General features: G+C 43.9%; 2 protein-coding genes across 3 annotated transcripts in view; one reads left to right on the forward strand and one right to left on the reverse strand.

Moving 5' to 3' along the window:
- The window catches only part of vti1a (vesicle transport through interaction with t-SNAREs 1A), a 36,575-nt gene extending 24,409 nt beyond the window's left edge, over positions 1 to 12,166 (reverse strand). The window contains exons 1-3 of one of the 2 annotated variants that reach the window (XM_060035969.1): positions 11,960 to 12,166; positions 6,243 to 6,301; positions 5,095 to 5,205 (exon numbers count right to left, since the gene is read on the reverse strand). In XM_060035969.1, the coding sequence (XP_059891952.1) occupies positions 5,095 to 5,205; positions 6,243 to 6,301; positions 11,960 to 12,053 (264 nt within the window). In that variant the 5' untranslated portion in view covers positions 12,054 to 12,166. The remainder of the gene's footprint in view (positions 1 to 5,094; positions 5,206 to 6,242; positions 6,302 to 11,959) is intronic. The other variant, XM_060035970.1, reaches the window with a different exon arrangement.
- A 294-nt stretch (positions 12,167 to 12,460) lies between these two features.
- Positions 12,461 to 20,617, forward strand: zdhhc6 (zinc finger DHHC-type palmitoyltransferase 6). Its single transcript, XM_060035968.1, has 11 exons — positions 12,461 to 12,621; positions 13,366 to 13,932; positions 14,722 to 14,813; positions 15,262 to 15,421; positions 16,050 to 16,208; positions 16,586 to 16,639; positions 17,029 to 17,196; positions 17,862 to 17,903; positions 18,296 to 18,444; positions 19,497 to 19,543; positions 19,969 to 20,617. The coding sequence occupies exons 2-11, from the start codon at positions 13,666 to 13,668 to the stop codon at positions 20,067 to 20,069; spliced, it is 1,239 nt and encodes a 412-aa protein (XP_059891951.1). The 5' UTR covers positions 12,461 to 12,621; positions 13,366 to 13,665; the 3' UTR covers positions 20,070 to 20,617.
- The last annotated feature ends 631 nt before the right edge of the window (positions 20,618 to 21,248 follow it).

Below are 21,248 nucleotides of genomic sequence, written 5' to 3' on the forward strand. Positions count from 1 at the left end.
TGTGTTTGTATTCACTCGTGTGTGTGTGTGTGTGTGTGTGTGTGTGTGTGTGTGTGTGTGTGTGTGTGTGTGTGTGTGTGTGTGTGTGTGTGTGTGTGTGTGTGTGTGTGTGTGTGTGTGTGTGTGTGTGTGTGTGTGTGTGTGTGTGTGCGCGAGCACACACACACACACGTAGGCCTTGGAGGGGTAGGGGGGGGGGCACGTTGAGGAGGAAGGGGGAGTAGAGGAGAGATAAGTACGTGAGGAAACGATTGCGGTGGCAGATAAGGGCCGAATTTGCACACTGCCACACAAACCCAGCGCTCGGGGCGGCCGTCAAGGCCGTCAGCGCAGACAGGTGCTAACGCGGGCCGACAGACAGTGATGTGGCCGTTGTCTGCTGCTTCCTGATAATGGGCCGTGTGATTCCAGGGCGCCAGCCCCCTCTCTCCTCCCTCTCCCGGGCCGGCGCCGCTCTTCAAGGAGGCCGGCCTTGCAAAATCACCTCCGCCGACTCATTGGGCATTAGCACTGTAGCCACTCCATTGAGCCACCGAGTTAAGACGCCTTTGAAACGGAGGAGGCTGATTCTAGCGGGGCGACGGACAAAGGGATCGGTTGTAACAGGTACCACTTTCCGATCACACTTTCCTCTGTGGTTGTTGTGTTTGTTTGTTATAATGTAGGTCAAACACACCTTTTCTTGGACAGCGTTGATGGACAATAAAGTTTTATACTACACAAATAGCTGAGCAGTTAGGTTTGAAACCTGACAAGTTCAGGCGTCAACCCTGCTTCGCCCCAAGCTAAGATCCAAAATGGAAGCAATGACACAATCAATCAAAAACTTCAGCAATGTGATCAGCGACTCTTCACCATATGCATATCAGTTATGCAGGACAAGGTAGCGCCTTCTCAAATTAACCACAAAGAGCTGGTATGAAAGACAGGATTCCTAAACCCAAGGGAAAGATGTGTTCACATCTTTAATCTGTGCTGGGCGAAAGACGAGCAGAGAAAAAAGAAAAGGGGGAGCTGAGGAAATAAAGTGGAAGAAAATCTCATCAGTCCTTGGAGACTGGTGGCAAACGCTGCCATGTGATTGGACAAAGTGTCATTCAAGGGTCGTCAAAAAAACAACAAGAAAGAGGTAATCTTAATCTAAACTCCGAGGCAGCTTTAGCAAGGCACAATGTTCTAAGGAAGCGAGAACAGCCAAGGCGAGGCAACCTAAGACGACTTAACGTGACGAACACCAAAATGTGAGTGTCATGTCATGCCCATCGTGTCAATCATTATGCCGAAGGATGTGAGGGCAAAACAGCGTCAACCTCCAAAATGGATTTAAACCTGCTTGTGTTCAAACATAAGAGATATAAACAGAGCAAACATAAAGACCCAACACGGGGGTATTACCGTGTCTCCTCAAAAACTCCCATCTCCACGTAATCAATCAGCGTTTTAAATACCATATTCAACTTTCGAAAGTATTATATTAAAAAGTTCATTTTTCTGTTTTTTAAATAAAAACCTTAAAAGAACGACTTTACTGAATGAGATGCAAAAGAATCGACTGATGTTGTTTATTTTACGGGTCCCTCATTACGAAAGTTCGGGCAGTCGGCGGCGGCGCACGTGAATCGTCGTGAATCGTATCACCCCTTGCCAAACCAAGTTTGGCAAGGGGTGATATTCTAATACGTATCAAGATGTTAGCATCCTTTATCCCAACAAAACCGTACCCCGCGACCCTCTTCGCGCGGCGGAAAGGGATGCTTCACAAAAGAGAGAGCGACCTCCGTGGCTGACAGCCCCTCAAACTCAACCTCCCCCCCCCCCCCCCCCTCACCCCAACGTAATGTTTCCTTTTTCAAAATAAAAAAGAAAGCGCCGGCAGAGACGAGACCATCAGGGCTGACCTTGAGCTTCACACTGAAGCGATTGCTTCTGGGTTTGGATGCAGAAGAGAAAGAGGCAGACGTTCGCCGCTGACCCCGGCGGCCTCGCCTCGTACAGGAAGCGCCCGGATATGCGCGGCGGTCACCCCCCCCCCCCCCCCCCCCCCCCCCCCCAACTCCACTACAAGTCAATTTATACCGGAGAGGGGAGAGGAAGACGAGAGCAAGTGAAAGCCCCGCTAGCCTCCCGCCCCGCGTCTCTTTGGCGGAGCCCAAACGACAGTGGGTTTTCGGCTCATCTGCATTCATTCATTCCAATCAATCCCGCTCCTTACCGCGCTCCACTTCAGAGTGCGGGCCTGCTTATTGAGAACGGGAGCCAATCAATATCTGCCCAGGCAGAGACCGATTTGCTGCCTGATCCCCCGTAGGTCAGCAGTGACCACTTTTGAGACAGACATATTTTGAGTAATACTTAATATATAAATGAATACATAAAAACCCTCTCGTCTTCCCCTCAGCATTACAGGTGAGTGAGACATTCCATATCTCAAGGCCGGTGGGCTCGGTGACAGCTTTTGGAGGAGCAGTTGTTACCTCTGGATAGGCTGAGCAGCTTTCCGTCCCAAAAGCCTTTTATTGCTGCAGATTGCAGGCCAGATACTCTGCTTGACCGCGACTCTGGGTAACGCAGCATAAGACGCCTATTAGAAGAGCGAAAGAGCTTGCTTATGTAGCCCTCCCCCTCGTCACCTCTGTGTCTATTGGTAAATAAGAGGAGATGGTTTGATGATACCTAGTCGGATGATTTTTTAACATGGATACAGTGAGCAGCTTCACCAGTGGGAACATTTAAATAAATCCATCAGCATGGACGCTGTTGAGTGTGGGTTGCATTTCTGACGGGAGTACTCGCCGTTGACTAAACTCATAAAATGTATAAATTGTTATGAGATTGTGGATTCAGTTTTACTGTGTGCGTCATGGGAGACCCTCACTAGCGGCTGTATACCTCCTCGTTTCAAAAGGAGGGTGTTTTTTGGTAGCGAATATGAACTTTATGGTCCACAATGTGACACGCACATGCTTATTCATATGCTGAAATCTATGATGAAAACTTGGCTGTACCTCCAAGATAAAAAAGAAAATATCACAATTTAAATAAAATGACGTTGTATAGGGTCGTACAATCAACAAATATACCCTTCACCGACGCCTTACCAAAGGACCGTTAGTAACACTTGTGTTCTCGATTGAGGAGAAAATATATGGAACACGGACCACGATACAAATGCAAGAGTAAACAGAATGATTTTTCACACAGTGCCTAACTCACATCTATAAACTCTGAATAAACTCCATTTCTCTTTTTTATTTAAATCGTTTTGCAGTTTTTGTCAGCTTCCAAAATAGTTTGAGATGGTTTTGAGCGAATGTAACACTTGTGATGCAGTGCTTTGTGGTGCAGTTTATCTGCAATGTTTTGGATGGCGGTAGTGACGGTCTGTCCACACATGGCTGAGAATGTGTTAGAAATGCTTTAGAAACCATATTGCTGTTGTCCTTTATGACGGGATGTGCAATATTCCTGGAGCAATATCGCCACCTGCTGCACAATTTAAGCAACTGTATTTTCAGCAAAAACAAGTGGAAGTTTGCATGTCATTCAAAATATTAGAATCATATACTTTTAAAGACAGTTGCATATAAATATATAGTAGGTAAGTAAGTATTAGGATGAAAATTACAGTTGCAAAATACAAATGAATTAACATTTCTAAGAAGGAAGAGTCGATGTTATTGTAATGTAACATGCATATTCAAGCTCTATGTTGAATTAAACATCAAAACGGTTTACAATAAAAAGAATGAGTCTCTTTTTTAGCACGTTACACTAAAAGGGGTTCAAGTCAATAAAAAAGGAAAAACTGGGATGCGTTAAGCCTAAGCATGTTGTTTAGACGACACCAATCTGGGAGACCTCTCTAAGACATTCCTCTTATTTGTAACATCCACAAAAAACAAAACAAGCAAGTGAGGTAAATTAGTGCCGCGATTAGCCTCAGCAGGTGTTAATTGCCTGATAATGAAAGTGGTTAAGTGTGGGGAGAAGAAAAACTCCAAGATGAATGGGCAGATAATGAGGAGCGCACGGAGAGTAAAGGCAGCGCTCCTGGCGGCCGTCCTTCCCGTGTGATGTGAATTAGCGCGACACAGCGGCAGTCCCACAGATCGCAGACGCCCATCAACACCACTGCTCTACGGACGCGGGTGCCCGCTCCATTTCAAATAAAATAACCCCCCCGTCCCTGTCCCCGTCTTGTTCAAAGTAACCCTCGACGTCACAGCGATTGGACTGCAGTACCACTGACAAGTACAACATTACCATTGAGCGTTTGTTCATTAGATGCTCTTAGCCTGAGAGTCTTACAGCGAAGTGTTTTGGTTGCATGTTCATGCAGGGGATGGTACGTTCACTGGTAGGCAGGGATAGACATCAAGGAAAGATTGATTTCTATAACCACTGAATTATTGTGGGTTCGAGAAAGTAAAACTCAGGCGGACTGATGGCACACAGCTCCTCAAGTATCATATGTTTGTTTGAAGTAACTAAAGCAAACTTGGTAGCCTCACATATAACTAAACTAACTTTGAGCCACAAAGACTGGACTCTTCATGAAGGTTTGATAAGCGGTGGCTATAAAACCAAAAACATGGTGGTTTATGAATGACTAACCAAGGCCAGGTAGTAATACACCAACCCAGCCAGAACACAGCTCGTTCTCAATGGACTCCATGTTCATGATCAGAGAAGAGGCAGAATCAAATGAAGTGGACACACCGCGTATTGACCTTCAGAGAGAGCGGGAGAGAGAGCGAGGGAGAGACTAGACATGTAGTCAATATAGGTCATATTTTAGATCAGGTTATTTTGCACACATTTCTCCTGCTGCAGTACTATTGAAATCTGGTTTAGTTTCCACTGACCAATGACCGTCTTGCTTAGTTTCGAGTAACCAATGACAATCCAGTTTAGTTTTAAATGCTACTTTATCACAGAGGTGTTATGGTAGGAAACTATTACAAAAATATATAGTTTATTCTACAGCTGTAACATTCTCACAAATACATATTTAAATTAATATCTACAGTCTGATGGTAGACAAGCTCAAATCTGTGTTAGTTTTCTGCTGTCACGTATCGAAACAGTACTCACAAAGTCCTTCTCCAGCTTCTCCAGCTCCTGCTTGTAGCTCTTCAGCCGGCTGTTGAACATGGGTCTACTCTGGACCGGGATCTCCCGCACCTCCAAGTCCATCTGTTCCATCTACAAACACACACACACACTAAGTTTGTGGACGTGAAACTGTCCAACACTGTGTGACTTATTTACACCAAAACATTTCTGCAAAACTTTTGCATTTCAGGTACCGTTGTGGTCAGTGAAGGCAGGCTTGGATGGGGGTTGAAAGAGATGGAAAACAAGTAGCATAGGACCGCAGGTGGGAAGTGGAGCTCAGGTGAATACGAGGGGTATTGCCTAATGGATCGCAAATTCATCAAGCCCGATATCTCATTTCGAACACTCCATCTACACGTGAAATTTGCGTTGTTGTTGAATACCTATTCATTATACATTTTCATTTTCAAAGTGTCTGCATCGCACGCACAAACCCACGATTCAATTACGCCGGCCGGATGATCAACACAAATATGGAAATGTGTTGAGACGGACGTAGAGACGATGACGAGACACGCCCCCCCGCAGTGAACAATAAACGCAGCTGCTGTTCTTCCCCCTCTAACTCTCTACCTCCGAATTCAGACTACTGAGATCCGACAACAGATTTCCGACAAGTCGGAGTGTAATCTCCCGAGGTGTCGGAGTGTGTACAAAACGCCGGGCATCTCTGTCATCCTGCCACTCAGCCGAGATCGTGGGAGGGGTGGGGGGGGGGGCCTACATGGTAGCGCCGGGCGAAGGGTGGCGTTGATGTGACGTGGGAGGGAGACTAATCAGGCAATGACATCATGAGACATCCGCAGACGCCCATTCCGTCTCCGTCGATGCGAGCTCGCGCTTCTCCGTCTCGTGTCGCGTCTGCGCACCTCAGACACGTCGGCGTGCGATGTGTCGTAGAGGGTGTCACTTAAAAGCCGATTATCGCAGAGTAATCACACGCGTGGCGGGGAATGACGGCTGCTTAGCACGTGGGGGTGTCATCGTGTCGGTGGCGGGATAATACAGGTGCTGTTTGTTTTCCCGCTCTCTCCTGCTCCCTCCCTCAAATTCATTATTTAGGAAATGGGAAGAGAGGAGGGGGGGGGGGGGGGGGGGGGGAAAGCGGTTGATCAAAGACGTACCAGCTCTCTGACTTCTTCGAGCTGCTTGTCGACATTTAGAACCAGCTGCGTCTTCTCCTCTGAAATCAAGCGGGAGAATACAAAGTCACTTATTGATCAGGAACACGCAACCACTCCCTACACAATGTAGCGCGGGGAGGGGGGCGAGAGATGGAGACAGACGGGGAGAGAGAGAAGGGAGACAACACACAGGTAGACATCTGAGGATACATTTACACACACTCTCTCTCTCTCGTCTGTTGTTTTGTTAGCGCGCGGCGGTGTGCCGTGCCAGAGCAGAAAGACACCTGGCCCGGATAGGAGGAGGTGTCAGGCTTACAGGATGCCAGGAGAACACTGCATCCAGCTCACAGCGGACCCTTTAGAAGTCATCCTACAACATCACCTGCTGCCGCCGCTCGTTAGAGGAGGAGGAGCTCGTTAGGGTGGCGGACGGGTGGTTGGGCCTTCTGAGGTGGAGATGCTGACAAACCCGCCGTTGCACAACGCCTTTAAGTATTTGTAAAAATACTGTCAGCTTTGATTATTTCTTTTGTGGTTTTATGCCAACAGAGCAAATGCACAGAGCCTTATCTTATGGATTTATTGTCTTTAAAACTGAAAAACAAATGCCAATTAAAATACCATCTTTTACTTGACGTAGAGCATATTGACATTTTACATTACATTTTCAACCATTGTTTTACCTGAAAAGCATCAAAACACTATGAGTAAACGACTTATACGCAGAGAAATAGATTTGTACCATGAATTAATTGTTAATTAATTCAACTCAACTTCAAGTCAACTGTACACACATGGGGCTTCAGGGATAATAGTACATTGAAAGAAACATAGTCACACTAAGTTCCTTTTCAAATAACTCCAGGTTGCTAATCTACTCTGGGCTTTAGCCTTAGATAACAAATTATAGATGCCTTCCCTAAGTAGGAGAGAAAGTCTTCTGGTATTGTTGTTTTGCAGCTTTAACACAAAACAACAAGTATTTAGAATCCATAGCTTAGAATGATGCAACCACTTTTTATGATGAGTGAAACAAATACTTGTAAACACAGGCTTTCAGCTTAATTAGGTGAAACCATAACTAGATTTTCCGAGCCAATCAAATGCTTGGAGGCCCCACACCTCAAGCTCCAAAGTAAACTACAGACGGTATCTGTGAAAGGGACAGGAACTACAACCAAAGCTCTTCATTTCGGAGGCTCCCTCCCAGGGACCTGGTGTTACTCTCAAAGACCCTCAAATGTATTTTTAAAACCTGTGTCCAAGCTCCTGGGCTACACGTTGAAGAGCCGGGGGCGATCCTCGGCCAGTGGGGGTGGAGCTCGCTCGCCCCCCTCACACGGCTCAGGCGGAGACTTGCGAGAGCTTGTGAAATATGCATGGTTGTTTAGGAGCGGCGTGGGCCGGGTTCGGCAGGTGCCAGGGAGAAGGGGGGTTGAACCACAGCCAGGCCGGGCGATATGGAGAATGTGTGATCACGATAATCACGATGGTGCTCGAACCGCTGATGTTCTTACCCTCAACTTGGCCTTTTGGTCAGCTAGTAGTGTGTGTACATGTTTTTGTTTGTTAATTATGGTTGTTTTTCTTTATTAGGAGTTTTTGACCTTTTATTTACTTCTGAGGAAATATGGAATTCACGTTTTTTACTCGTGATTAAGTGTGATCCATTAATGTGCATGAGACAATATACTTAAACCTAACATGATTTCAACCAGTCCAAATATGGGGCAGTACATCGTGGTGTCTGGAAGATTGCGTTGGGTTAAACCACCTCGGTTGAACCTTTAAACTTCTTGTCGTAACTCATTTAGACTAGACAAGTATGATTGGATCACTGTAAGAAAGCCCATATCAATTTAATCATCCAAAATGCGTCACAGCTATTACATGGAGAGTAGAGGCTAGAAATAGCCACCATGCCTAACTGATCCCTCGACATGAGATGGCGTGACACCGACACTGAAGCCAACAATGGATTGTCTGTGACTGGGATTTACATGATGCGTGGGAAAAAAGAGGTCACTTGTCAATTACAGTGGCTCCCCTGGGGGTGTAAACACAACTGCACTAATAAACATGGACAGGTACACAGCTGAGCTCCATTCCTCTCTCCGTCGACCGCCAATCAAATGAGATGAATTGTTACTTATTGGTTCCCATGATCGTAACCTTTAACATATTTGGTATATATGTATCTATATATATATAGATATATATATATCGGTTGAATCTATTGTATATTCTATGAGATATATCTAGTTGCTAATGATAATGTACAGTCAAGCTGTTGATGTCTGATGTTGATCATGCATTAGGTTTCCTTTCAAATCACGGGGCCTGACCACGCAGGTATGTTGCCTCCATGGCGACCAAATGGCCCCTGCAGGTTACGTTCCAACCTGCGGCCATACGCTATAAGTCGTACCCTCTCCCAAAACCGGTTTCCTGACTATCTCCACTGTCCTGTCCATGAAGCCACAAAGCCACAAAGCCACAAACAAATATAAAAGCTAAAAGAAGGCAGTCCTTAACTTAGTAACCGGGCGGATCAAACATTATTAACCTAAACCTACAGGTTATAAGTATTACTGAAACATTAGTTCCATGTGGCTGAACCACTTTCAAGGTACAAGCTGTTGTGATGGATCCAATCCATTACTGGTAAGCAAACACATACAACACCAAGGGTTGAAGGGATTTGCTGATCACTTAAGAACAGCCTTTAAAGTAGAAACAAAGTGACACAAACTCTGGTTCCACGTTTTGTTTTTCTAGGTTGATCCTTAAGAAAGCCTGAGGGCCGAAATGTCATCCAAATTAAATTGAAATGCAAATGGAGCCAGAGTGTGCAACACTTTCTTTCTCCTTGTATGTATCTATCCATTGACAATACGTACAGCCTCAAAGAGCTGGGCAGGTCTACATGAACATTAGGGCAACTTGGCCCCAGGCCAAACACCTACTTATATCCGGCTCAGTACAGCCAAAGTCAGGACGACAACCTGTGTTGCTGCTGTAAGCCCTCATTTATTTTACTTTCTGGATCCTAGAAAAGCATTCATCGGTTGACCTGGATTACATCTTGTGACTGCTATGTATTACGACGGTCACACTGACTTGAAGTTCACTGATATAATGTAGAAAGATGTGGGGTGTAAAGTTGTGTAGACAGCAGCACTGAGGAAAAGGGGAGATATTCTGAATTTTTAAGTTGGGTTTGCTCCGCTCTGATTCAACAAAGATTGGACAAATGTAGAGCTGAAAGATTGTGTCTTCTTGCATCGTTATCTAATTACTATAAACTCACACCACTTCAACGCTGGCCTTATCCAGGGCCTAATCTGTAATTTGCTTCGAATCAGATTTGTTTTAGTGTTTTTGGCCGCGAGTGTGCAGGGTCAAAGTAATAACAAATATTTTCCAGACTATCTGAGGTCTCACCGCATAACCAACATCTCAGGAATTTTAAAGGCAAGGTAGTTGTTTTAGGGAGGAATGACCCCACACCTAATTGACCAATGGTGCTAATCATAAGCGAAACCAATCACCAATCACAAACATTCACATGCTTGTTCCGCAGCCTTCACATTTCCAAATATATTTCAAATTAGATGGCTGGCTTGTTAGATCCTCATGATCATCGTAAGATGAACAAAGGTGTAACCCAAAACACTCATTATGGGTCTTCTCCTAACCATATGTACCAGGGAAGCGGTAGTAGACTAAGCTTGTGAAGATAAGTCTTTGAAAAAACGCTGTTGAAACAAAAATAACTGACATGTTCAGTCTTCTTCCTTGCTTTTACGGTACATCAGAACGTCTTCGTCTACGTCATAAATAAGGGGACCACTGTGTGTGTGTGCTTTTAATAGGTTATAAATTATATATTACTGTATGTATTAAGATGTTGACTGAATGCTCTGTAAATCCACTATGGCCGCTGGCCCAGGGGTCAGACACGGTTGGACCCAGATTAAGTAAGTAAGTATTATTATTTTTGTTATTGTCTCTCTCACGAGAGAAATTAGCTTTGGGCAAACAGAGAGCATCGGCGACACATACATAACGATTTTACATAGACAAACATAAAACATGAAACACATTTCATTACCCAAACACATGGCTTCACCCCCACCTTGAAACCCATTATAAAAAACATAGTCTAGGCACTTCCCAAGCGCGTACAAGTATCCATAAGGATGATTGCACTGCCCACTAGTTATTGCACTATTGCCCCACCAGTTATTGCGCTGTTCACGGAATGCTCCCTCCATTAAGTAGCTCAATTGATAGCAGAACTAGGGAGAACTTTAATCTATTTAACCTACAAAATGGGACCCTGTATCTTTTGCCCGGAGGCAACAGCTCATACTCCATGTTTAGGACATGGGTTGGGTCAGTGGCTATCTTAGAACCTTGCTTCCTAACTGTGTCCTCAAAAATCTCCTTTAAGGAGGATGGGGGCTGGGTCCCCATTATTTTATCATATCATTTTACTAACTCACCTGGTCAATTTTCGAGAGATCTCTGATGAGCAAACGTAGCACTTTTTAAAAAACTTTTACTCGTAAATACACATTTTCTTCATCAAAAGTTGATGGACAACTTATAACAACATCAAAATTGAATTGATGAACAAATGTTATAAATTCAATGGATTGACAGTCATAGGATTTGACTGTTTTCAACATCATTTGAAAACAGTCAAATGACTGGATTTGAAAGTTTTCAACATCATTGATGTTACGGACCCTTTCACCCTGACATCTGGAGCTCTATACCTACACTTCAGGCACGATTTAAGACAATCAGAAAGATAAACTGCAACACAATAATCTGTAGAGATGGTGCCTTAGCTTTAGTGGCGTATTATTCATTAAGGTCGTCTTCCTCCATTGTATAACAAACTGTATAGCTTTGGTCTGCTGTTGGAGGTCTGTGCTCTGAAGGATTTCTTTGAACCCTGTGTATTTACGATTGTAACGATACAAAATACATGGTTGCATTTCAGAACAGCAGAATAGTCTAAAAGAGACCAAGTATTCAACTCAACAGCCTCACTGTAAAGTTTCTGAATTCACTCGAAGTCTGTCTCTTTATTAGGCTTTAGAATGGTCACATCTTACTATATCTTGAATAATCAGTGCCGTTGGCATACACAGTTGTATGCAACAAAGTGTTGAGGGGTAACAACTTGAAGCGTAAACATATAATGAATGAGAACCACTTGCGATGCACATAAATGTATCTTATAATGGTCCATTTGACTCAATGTGTAGATTCCGTGTTAGAATCTGAACACCAGTGTCTCCCTGTCATCCTACACCAAATCACACCGACAGTGAGGAAAGTGTCACTTATGTGTCAACCTAACCCCACTCCCCAACCATACACCATACACGTCAATCACCTTAGGTGTTTGTAGAAGATCTGAACATCCACAAGTTGCCTAACAACGCACGCGCGCACACACACACACACACACACACACACACACACACACACACACACACACACACACACACACACACACACACACACACACACACACACACACACACACACACACACACACACACACACACACACACACACACACACACACACACACACTCGATGCTAGCATCAGGTAGCCCTCCCAGCTGACAGGATATCGGCTCTCTCTGCCTAGATTGAGAAGACAAACAACGTTAGATCAATAGAGTATTTACCTCCACTTAGTTTGGGAATTCGCCCCACTTTGTTGGTTATCTCGGCAGTGAGGGTTCCGAAGTCCTGCTCATATGCCTCAAAGTCGGACGACATGTTGAGGTATAAGGTGTACAAGCAGTTGTTTCTTGTTGACAGTTAGCTCGGAGTGTGTAGCCACCTGATCCACTGGCCTGCCGCTCCCTGGTGCGCACGCGCGATGTTTTGCGTTGCAGCGAATTGTGCTCGGGGAGAAACGGGATGTTTGATTGGGGTTTTCTCTAAATTAAATTGAATCACGTGAATATAGGACATACATGTACATATTAACATAAAAATATGTATTTAATATTATTCATTTAATGGCCTGCCGCTCCCTAGTGCGCACGCGCGATTTATCGCTTTGCAGCGAATTGTGCTCAGGGAGAAACGGGATATTGGATAGAAGGTTTTCCCTAAATATAATTTACTCATATAAATAATAAGGCATAAGTTGATCTATTAACATATATTTTGCTTTTTTTAATGAATCCTATTAATTTAAGTACAGTAATCAGGGTACCATGGTTGTAATGGCAGGCAGGATGTATTGTGGTGTGACTGAGGCAGGGACATCGGGAGAATGGTTCCTAGTTCCGCCTGAGCTATGAGGACGTGAAAAGGGAAGAATCGAGGAAGTATCCAGGTTGGTTTATTTAAAGTGACAGCTTGAAACCTCTTGAAACCTTGAAAATCTTCCCCGATTTCGTGACTAGTATTCTCTATGTTATCTTTACGACTGCTATCTGTTCGCTTGTCTGCAAGCTTACTGTGTAATCATAACCATTCGGGTTATCAATTGATTTATCAGCCTCTGGCCAGCAAGCAGAGGCTAGTGGAGGCTAAAGCTAAACATAAACTTGTTGATGTCAGATTGTAAAAGGTTTCCAGTGAAACTTGTTTCTGTAAAGTAGAAGATTCGATGTCCGCATGACGCCGATTTTATTTTACGTGAAACGTTATTATTATAAAATAATTGACATCTGTCTTATTTCTAATGTGTATGTACCTAGTATGTCAATAGACAGGGCGTAGTGTGTAGCTGTTGGTTACGTTTTGTGTGTGTGTGTGTGTGTGTGTGTGTGTGTGTGTGTGTGTGTGTGTGTGTGTGTGTGTGTGTGTGTGTGTGTGTGTGTGTGGGGGGGGGGGGGGGGGGGGTCATTAACTTGACTCGGCTGAACTAAAAAAGAATAACTGTATTCATGAGTATGGCCTTAGGTCATGGGACATGCTTATCTCTATCAAAATCAGAAATGACTCCAACCTTTGAAACAAAGCGATGTTCTCCGAACCTTGATGTTTGGTTGACTGTACAAACGAAAAACAATGGGTCAAGCTGAGTGCATTTGACAAGGGTCACAGGGTTTTAAACAAAATGTTTCTCCCTCAGATGGAGAAACGTGGTCCGTCACTAGGATAGTGCTCACCAAAGAGTAACGGGAGAGGATGGTGTTCTTTGCCCACGGAAATATTAATGGAAGTCGAAGAGCACCGATGCCTGAGGGCCCAGTCGCTCGCTGGCCGCTGAGAGGGAGAGAGAGAAGACGAGTTCCGTCGGCCGTGCCCACTCTTCGAGACAGCGCTGCAAAAAGATCCACCAGTTGAAACTCTGGGACAACCTTTTCAGTTTTGGGGGAAGAACCCACCACCACATTTCACCGCCAACATATACATTTGACGTAAACAAAAAATGAAGTTCCTTTCTGCCATCGTGACCTTTGAGAACCTCCACGAGGTGAGGAGGTTGTGCCACTGGGGGCCCGTGATCGCACTGTCCGTTATCGGCATATGCTCCACCATGGCCATCTTCGACTCCATCATCTGGTACTGGCCGCTTGACACCACCGGGGGCAGTGTCAACTTCATCATGCTCCTCAACTGGACCGTCCTCATCCTCTACAACTACTTCAATGCAATGTTCGTGGGTCCAGGGTACATTCCCCTGGACTGGAAGCCAGTAAGGACATCAGTCAGTCAGTAGGATGGGTCGGGGGCCTTTAAAATGCCACTTAAATTTGTTGCTTTAAAGGGCCCCTATTTTACCAACAGGTGTGACACTGATGTGTCATCGCAAGCCATTTGAAAATGTATCCACTAGTGACATCACAAGTGGGAGTGAGGCTCCCACTTGTGGATAGATTTAGAAGTGGCGTGTTATGACTAATCAGCCTCATACCTCGTGGTATAATGCAGGCCCTTTTAAGGGTGTATGAAGGAATGTTGTAATGCAGCTGATCATAGGTCCACAAAATGAAGGATCCATATGTGGATCGAGTAGAATATTTATAATAACTCGTGCATACCATATTATTGTGGTAACCAGCCTGTTTTTTCCCATGTCCCCTTTTTAAGGTCTTGACAATCTGGGCTACCCCATCTTCTCTCATTAATGTGTATCTGCTTCCATCCACATCCACATTGTTTTAACCCAATCAACAACCCCAATATCAATGTCCCGATGAATGTTTGCGCACCTAGCAACACCAAATGATTAGCAGTCATTTCCTTGTGGTTAAGAATCATAAGGCAATTTGTGTATATATCCAGGAAGAAAACTTAATAAGATGAAAACTTTAAGCTCTCTATTTTTATAAATGTTATTTTGGGTTAAGTATGCATAGTTTATGAATCAGCAATCTCCCACAACTCCATATGAATACAAGGCGAACCCCAGGAGGTTGGGAAACCCTGTTGTTGGTGAAATGTGTGAAAAGTGTTTTTCAGATGTTTGTGTTTTCCCCCCCAGGATAGTCAACAGGAGAGCCAGTACCTGCAGTTCTGCAGAGTGTGCCAAGGCTTCAAGCCCCCTCGGTCCCATCACTGTCGCAAGTGTAACAGGTCAGTTACTGACCACACCGAATAGACATTAACCATTCAAAAGATCCCCTTTCTTCTGGAACAAACTCCGTGAACGTTTTTTTAATGTCTGGATCAAAAAGATTATCAGTGTGTCGGTGAAACACCCCTAACCGGCTACATTATGCTGTTTGATTTAACGTGTGTCAGCTCACAGAATACTGGATACCAGCATTCTTTTAGTATGTAAGTGTGCACAGATGGCTGGTGTGTTGTAAGTGTGGTTTATGTTAAAATGTTTTTCTTGTTTACTGATTCAAGACACCTCATATTTTAAGCACAGATTTTAGTGTGAAGCAGTCAGACAAAATATGCAAAATCCTTTAATGATTTTGCCAGATTTTCTTTTTGTTATAATGATTGACAAGAGAAGTGGGACACTCATGCCTTGATGTGTTGACACATGAACGTCCCCTCCCCTCTCCATCAGGTGTGTAATGAAGATGGACCACCACTGCCCCTGGATCAACAACTGCTGTGGACACCAGAACCACGCCTACTTCACCAGCTTCCTGATCCTGGCGCCACTGGGCTGCTCGCATGCTGCCATCATCTTCGTTATGACCATGTACACGCAGCTGTACGAGAGGGTCAGTCACTAGTCCGCCTTCCTCTGTTCTAATTGGTCGCAGAGTTCCTATAAAACCAAGCCCCAATTCACTCTGAGCGTAACTTTGAAGCGATGTTAAAGAGTTGCTCTTTTTCTTGATGCTACTCTGTCGTGTCGTTACTCTGTTGTTACTGTGTCATAACGTTACTCAGTGTCCTAACGTTACCCTGTCATGTGTTAATCTGTGTCATGATGTCACTGTATCGCAACATTACTGTTGTTTTTTTCTCTTGATATTACTCTGTAGTAGGGCATGGCGATTCTTTTACTTTAATTGATTAATTAGCATTTTTTACTTTCGTAGGGTTTGTGAAACGGCTGATTCTAAAAATTCCTAACCCTCACTTGGGCGCGGACATCAAACTAAATTTCTCAGACGGAGCACCACGCATCAACACACCGTAGTGTTGCACTACAGTTGTCCGGGATGCCGGACAACTGTGTGTCAAGACTTGTCATGACGATAGTCTTTCGTGAGTCGGTGTTCATTTAATGAGACTGTGTCACAACTCAACTCCGGCCGCTGGGTCATGATGTTTCTCTGTGTCGTAGGTTTACTCTGAAATCCAGTTTTAACTCTATCACTCTGTGCTGTGACATCACCCCAGATCTCCTTTGGCTGGAGCACGGTGAAGATCGACATGAGCGCCCCACGCCGTGTCCAGCCCCTCATGCCCTTCAGTGTGCCGGCGTTCGCCGCCACTCTCTTTGCCTTAGGCCTGGCGCTGGGCACCACCATCGCCGTGGGCATGCTGTTCTTCATACAGGTCAGCCTCGCCCGCCGTGTGTCCACTGGGCCCCTTCACAAACACACATGGGGAAGGTTGGCCAGCCAGCCTTTAATGGCTTTAACCCCAAACTGTTTAAAAACAGTGTCCATGTGATGGTCACTGACTTATGGGGGTAGAAATGGCTAAATAAATCGTAATTTCTTTGAAATTAAAAAAAATAAAACTACTCGGCTATTAGGCTACATAATCTTAACATTATGTTAACTGGCAGCAATCTTGCAGCCATTGGACCAATTGTAAAGCCTGTTATGGAATAGGCCAGGGCTAGACTAAGACTTGTACCGGCTTATGAGAATAATACCATGTGCTACTTTTCCATGCATGTCCTTATTGAATTGTTTTAAACGTTGCAGATGAAAGTCATCATTCGCAACAAGACCTCGATTGAGGCGTGGATCGAGGAAAAGGTGAGAACCGCTTCCGACCTGCACTAAACACTGGTATTCAGAGCACCCAGAATACATCAGTTAGTTGATATTTGGTCATGAACTCTAACCCCAAAGAAGAGAATAATTGCAGTGAAAAAACTTCTAATTAAATCAGAATGAATGTCAGTATTCTTTTTTTGTTGGGCTGCAATGTGGTCCATCGTTCAGCAGATGGCGATAATGAGCACTCCTACGAGTAGCCTAAATTCAGCAAGATTATTTTATCATTTATGATGGCTCTGATACAGATGCACTTCATACAAAGGTTTGAGTCAAATGTGTCTCTGTCATTTTTTTCATCTTTTTTTAAAGAGGCCAAAGACCATTTAGAATAATGTTCTAATCCCGTCTATCCTATTCTATTGTAGGCCAAAGACAGAATCCAATACTACCAGACGGGGGAGGAGTTTATCTTCCCGTACGACTTGGGAGGGCGCTGGGAGAACTTCAAGCAGGTCTTCACCTGGTCGGGAACCCCCAGGGGAGACGGCGTCCAGTGGCCGGTCCACCCCGAGTGTCACCAGCACACCTTAACCGTACGTCCATCCTGGGGGGGCTAGAACTGTAGGTCTGGTCTGAAGACCTAGACCCCTAGGTGGAGTCTGTCAGGGCCTCTCTCAACGTGAACCACTTCATGTTCTTGATTCCCTTTTTCATTGAGTCGTTCTGTAGAAGCTTTTATCCAAAGTGATTTGTAAGTGAGGCTGAGACTAATCAAAGTATGCAACTGACATTGGAGTGTCAAAATCAAATCAAAAAATCGACAACTGGACCGAGTGCAGAGTAGACATTAAATCATAACACAGGGTTATTCTATTTATTTTTGATTTGTAAAATGTTTATTCCAGATAACCTTTTGACGTTGGTTACAAGAATAGCACGGCTTTGCTAACAGAATGTACGATAAGATGTATTTTCTCCATCCTAGATGGGAAATTAAGAGTGTGCTTTGTGAAACACACTCTTAACAGACAGATCAACTGATGTGTGTTTCTCTCTCTACCTAAGAGATAGATCAACTGATGTGTGTTTCTCTCTCTACCTAACAGATAGAGCAACTGATGTGTGTTTCTCTCTCTACCTAACAGAATGATCAACTGATGTGTGTTTCTCTCCTCCTAACAGATAGAGCAACTGATGTGTGTTTCTCTCTCTACCTAACAGAATGATCAACTGATGTGTGTTTCTCTCCTCCTAACAGATAGAGCAACTGAAGCAGAAAGCCGACAAGAGGGTGAGAAGTGTAAGTACCACATCGTAACGTACGGGAACCGACTGAACCAATAGTCAATAGCTGTTTAATAGATGACGCTATGCTGTGTTTATCGACATAGGGTTTCCATGTTGAATCATCAAATGTTACTTGCTAGCAACACGTTTGCTGCCAGTGAACAATAGATGGATGTATGCATAAAAAAACATTGGTTGATCAGTAGAATAACTGATTATTTTCAGCAGTAGAACAGTTATTTAAACAGTATAATATAAGTATTCTAATATGTAACCTGCACTGTTGGTATTCAACAGTTGAATAAGCGTGTTTCTGTAACAGTAGAACAACGCATTGGATCAACAGAACAGGGTGTTAGTATTGAAGCAGTAGAATGAGCGGGTGCCTGCGCCTCCGTCCCTCAGCAGGTGCAGTACCGGGCGATGGAGGTCTACAACGGAGCCTGCTGCCCCGTCAGCAAGGGGCTCCAGACCTTCTTCAGGACGCCCTGCACTGAGGAGCCCCGCATCCCCCTCGCCAAGGGGGACACCATCCTCGCCACCCGGGGCACCAAGTCAGTCCCACTCTTGTTGCTTTGTGGTCCTTTAGTCCCTGTTAGTCCTGTCCTAGGGGGGAGCCCCCTGCCGCTGGGCTTGGAGCTAAGCCTTGAGGTTATGGGTCCTCCGAACAAGCACCCAACAGAGCCAGAGGGGTGATGAAACACTCGGGGATGGGACAGACTCCCACCTGCAGCTGGCTTGTACATATATCGTAAACGTAGACATTCCAGCTATTTTTAAGAAATCATTACATTTGTGATGGGGTTCCTTCATCTAATTTCTGCTGTTTAAATTATCTCGTAAGTGCTCTCAACTCTATGTGATTATTATTACTCATCGAAAGGGATTTTTCCCTGAATGAGGTGCAGTAAATAACGGCATTGTTAACATGTGCAAGGCTATTGTCTGTGGTAGACTGTGCAGTCAAGCGTGGCTGGAGAAAGGCCTCATTAAGACAACACATTCAATTGTTCTAGTATAATCTAAAAGGCTGTCATTGTCCTGTGATGGAGCTAATGGGCCAATCCATTATCTAGGGCCATTTCTATAGTGCTAGTGTGTGCTATCCTAATTCCGTTCAGCCACTTTAGGCCTCATTCACACCAAATCAGGGTTGTTGCGGTGAAACGCCAGTTTAACCATTCATTTGAATTGGAGTATTGTGTTTAAGCTGCAGAAGTGGGTGCATTGGGGTTGCAAAAAATAATCAGCCAGACTGCGACGATAAGTTGAAGCAAAATTAACTTTTTGAGAAATGCAACCCGACATCAGGCAGTGGCCAATCACGTAAGACGGAGATTATACCGGAAAATGCCCCCTTGAAGAAGTACTTTTAAAATGAAATGTAGCATTCACTGTTTACCGAGCAACTTTGAATATGAAAGAGATGGCCGACATGTTGTCCTTTCAAGAGCTGTAAAACCCTGCCGTGAAGGAGTGGTTTACGTTCACAGCGTGACGTAACACAAATGGGCCATGAACACTGACTCCCACATTGCCGCCACAGTTGGCGGTAATCGCCGTAACGTTTGAATGAGCCCTAACTCTGTTATTTTCTGTTTTGTAGGTGGTGGATGTATGGAGATAAAGTCTTAGGCGAGGAGCAAATTAACGGTAAATATTGTTTTTGAACCCTTACTTAACAACACGTTAGAGGAATACAGGCTGCCCAATGGCCCGAGACCAGAAAAGAATGAGGACTCTGAACTTTCAGCTCACTGAGTGCTAAATAAATAGTACTTTATAATGAAATGTAAATCCTTGAGTGTTATTGTTGTGGTTTTTGTCGTAATTGTTTGAAGACGGTGAAAATAGCAGTGATGATGAGTATGATGATACTAACTGTGTATCAGTGAGTTGAGTGACGGCCAGTCAAATTGTCTCAAGGCAGTATGTTTCAGACCCACTCTTCTGACCGAACCAGTGGCAATGGAAACGTTTAACCCTGAACAACCATTATTGCAATAACCACCGTTGTAATTAATTGTTGTAATTATGGCGATACATGACTAACAAGTCCTTTCTCTGTTTGCTACTAGCGGGAGAGCGTATTAGGGGATGGTTTCCCCGGCGATGCGTGGAGAAGTGCCATTATGACACTGCTGCCAGTGACAACACCAGCGAGAAGAAAATAAATTAAAGGGAGACTACTTGCGTCCTAAAATGCCAACTAGCATAGCGGTGTGTGTGTGTGCTCTCTCAGCATATCAATGACCCCCCCCCCATTGGTTGTCAGAGCCGTGCATGTCAACTCACAACTCAAACACAGGTTCTCTCTCAGCCAATGAGCCTTCCCAATGCTGGCAGTGATGTCTTAGCAAGCCTCTCCCTGACTGACTGACTCGCAAGGCGTCCAGCTTGACCCCTGTCGTCTCGCTTGACTCTTTGGACCAAAACTGAAACCCAGCACGAATCTTTCTTTCTACGAGCTGCCGCCAAGGCTTTGATGTGACTTATGGTTTAGATATCTTTACTTGAATGATTTCATTTTCAACTTATGCTGATGTCTGTTGAGTAAATATGCAATGCCTCAGCCCGGCTTCACCTTGGGCATCGTCATGCAACTATTTCTACGATATTCAGAAAATACTATGTTTTTTTTGTTTTTTTGTTATTTTTGTAAAAACAATACAGTTGGCCTGGACGTATGCCCTTAAAAATAAAGAATATGTACATCTATTAACTTAATGTGGTTCAGCTTTATTCTGGGAACAAGACGAATCTGTGAACTCATGGCATATGTGTCTGTACCATGAATCTGTACAGGGGCGAGATTGATACATGTTTGTACAGAGGAGTGCCCGGAGGGAGTGTCATTGCTCTGATTGGTTCTTGGTCTAACCAACATGTATCCCGATGCATTTGCGGCCGTTTAATTTAGCTTTTTGAAATCAAATAATTAACTGAGGTTACAGACAAATTTGCGGTCTGGTGATTTCAGGCCAGTTCAGCATATTAATTACAGACTCAGAAACTCAGAAAGTAGCTTTACCTATGTTAAATGCTCCCCTTTTTTTTACCACCAGGTGTGATTTTGATAAGCCGCTATTACAGACACGCACTAATTTGACTATTTACTATACATAAGTAAATATAAACTATATACACTATACTCTATATATATATATATATATATATATATATATATATATATATATATATATATATATATATATATATATATATATATATATATATATATATATATATATATATATACTATATATCAATTTTCTCAACGATACATAATGCAAAATAAATAAATGATGTTGTGATATCTCATTGAAACATAAACAGACGAGAATCATTTTCAGAGCAT

The sequence above is a fragment of the Gadus macrocephalus genome, chromosome 18, assembly GCF_031168955.1.
Source record: "Gadus macrocephalus chromosome 18, ASM3116895v1".
NCBI classification, from domain to species: Eukaryota; Metazoa; Chordata; class Actinopteri; order Gadiformes; family Gadidae; genus Gadus; species Gadus macrocephalus.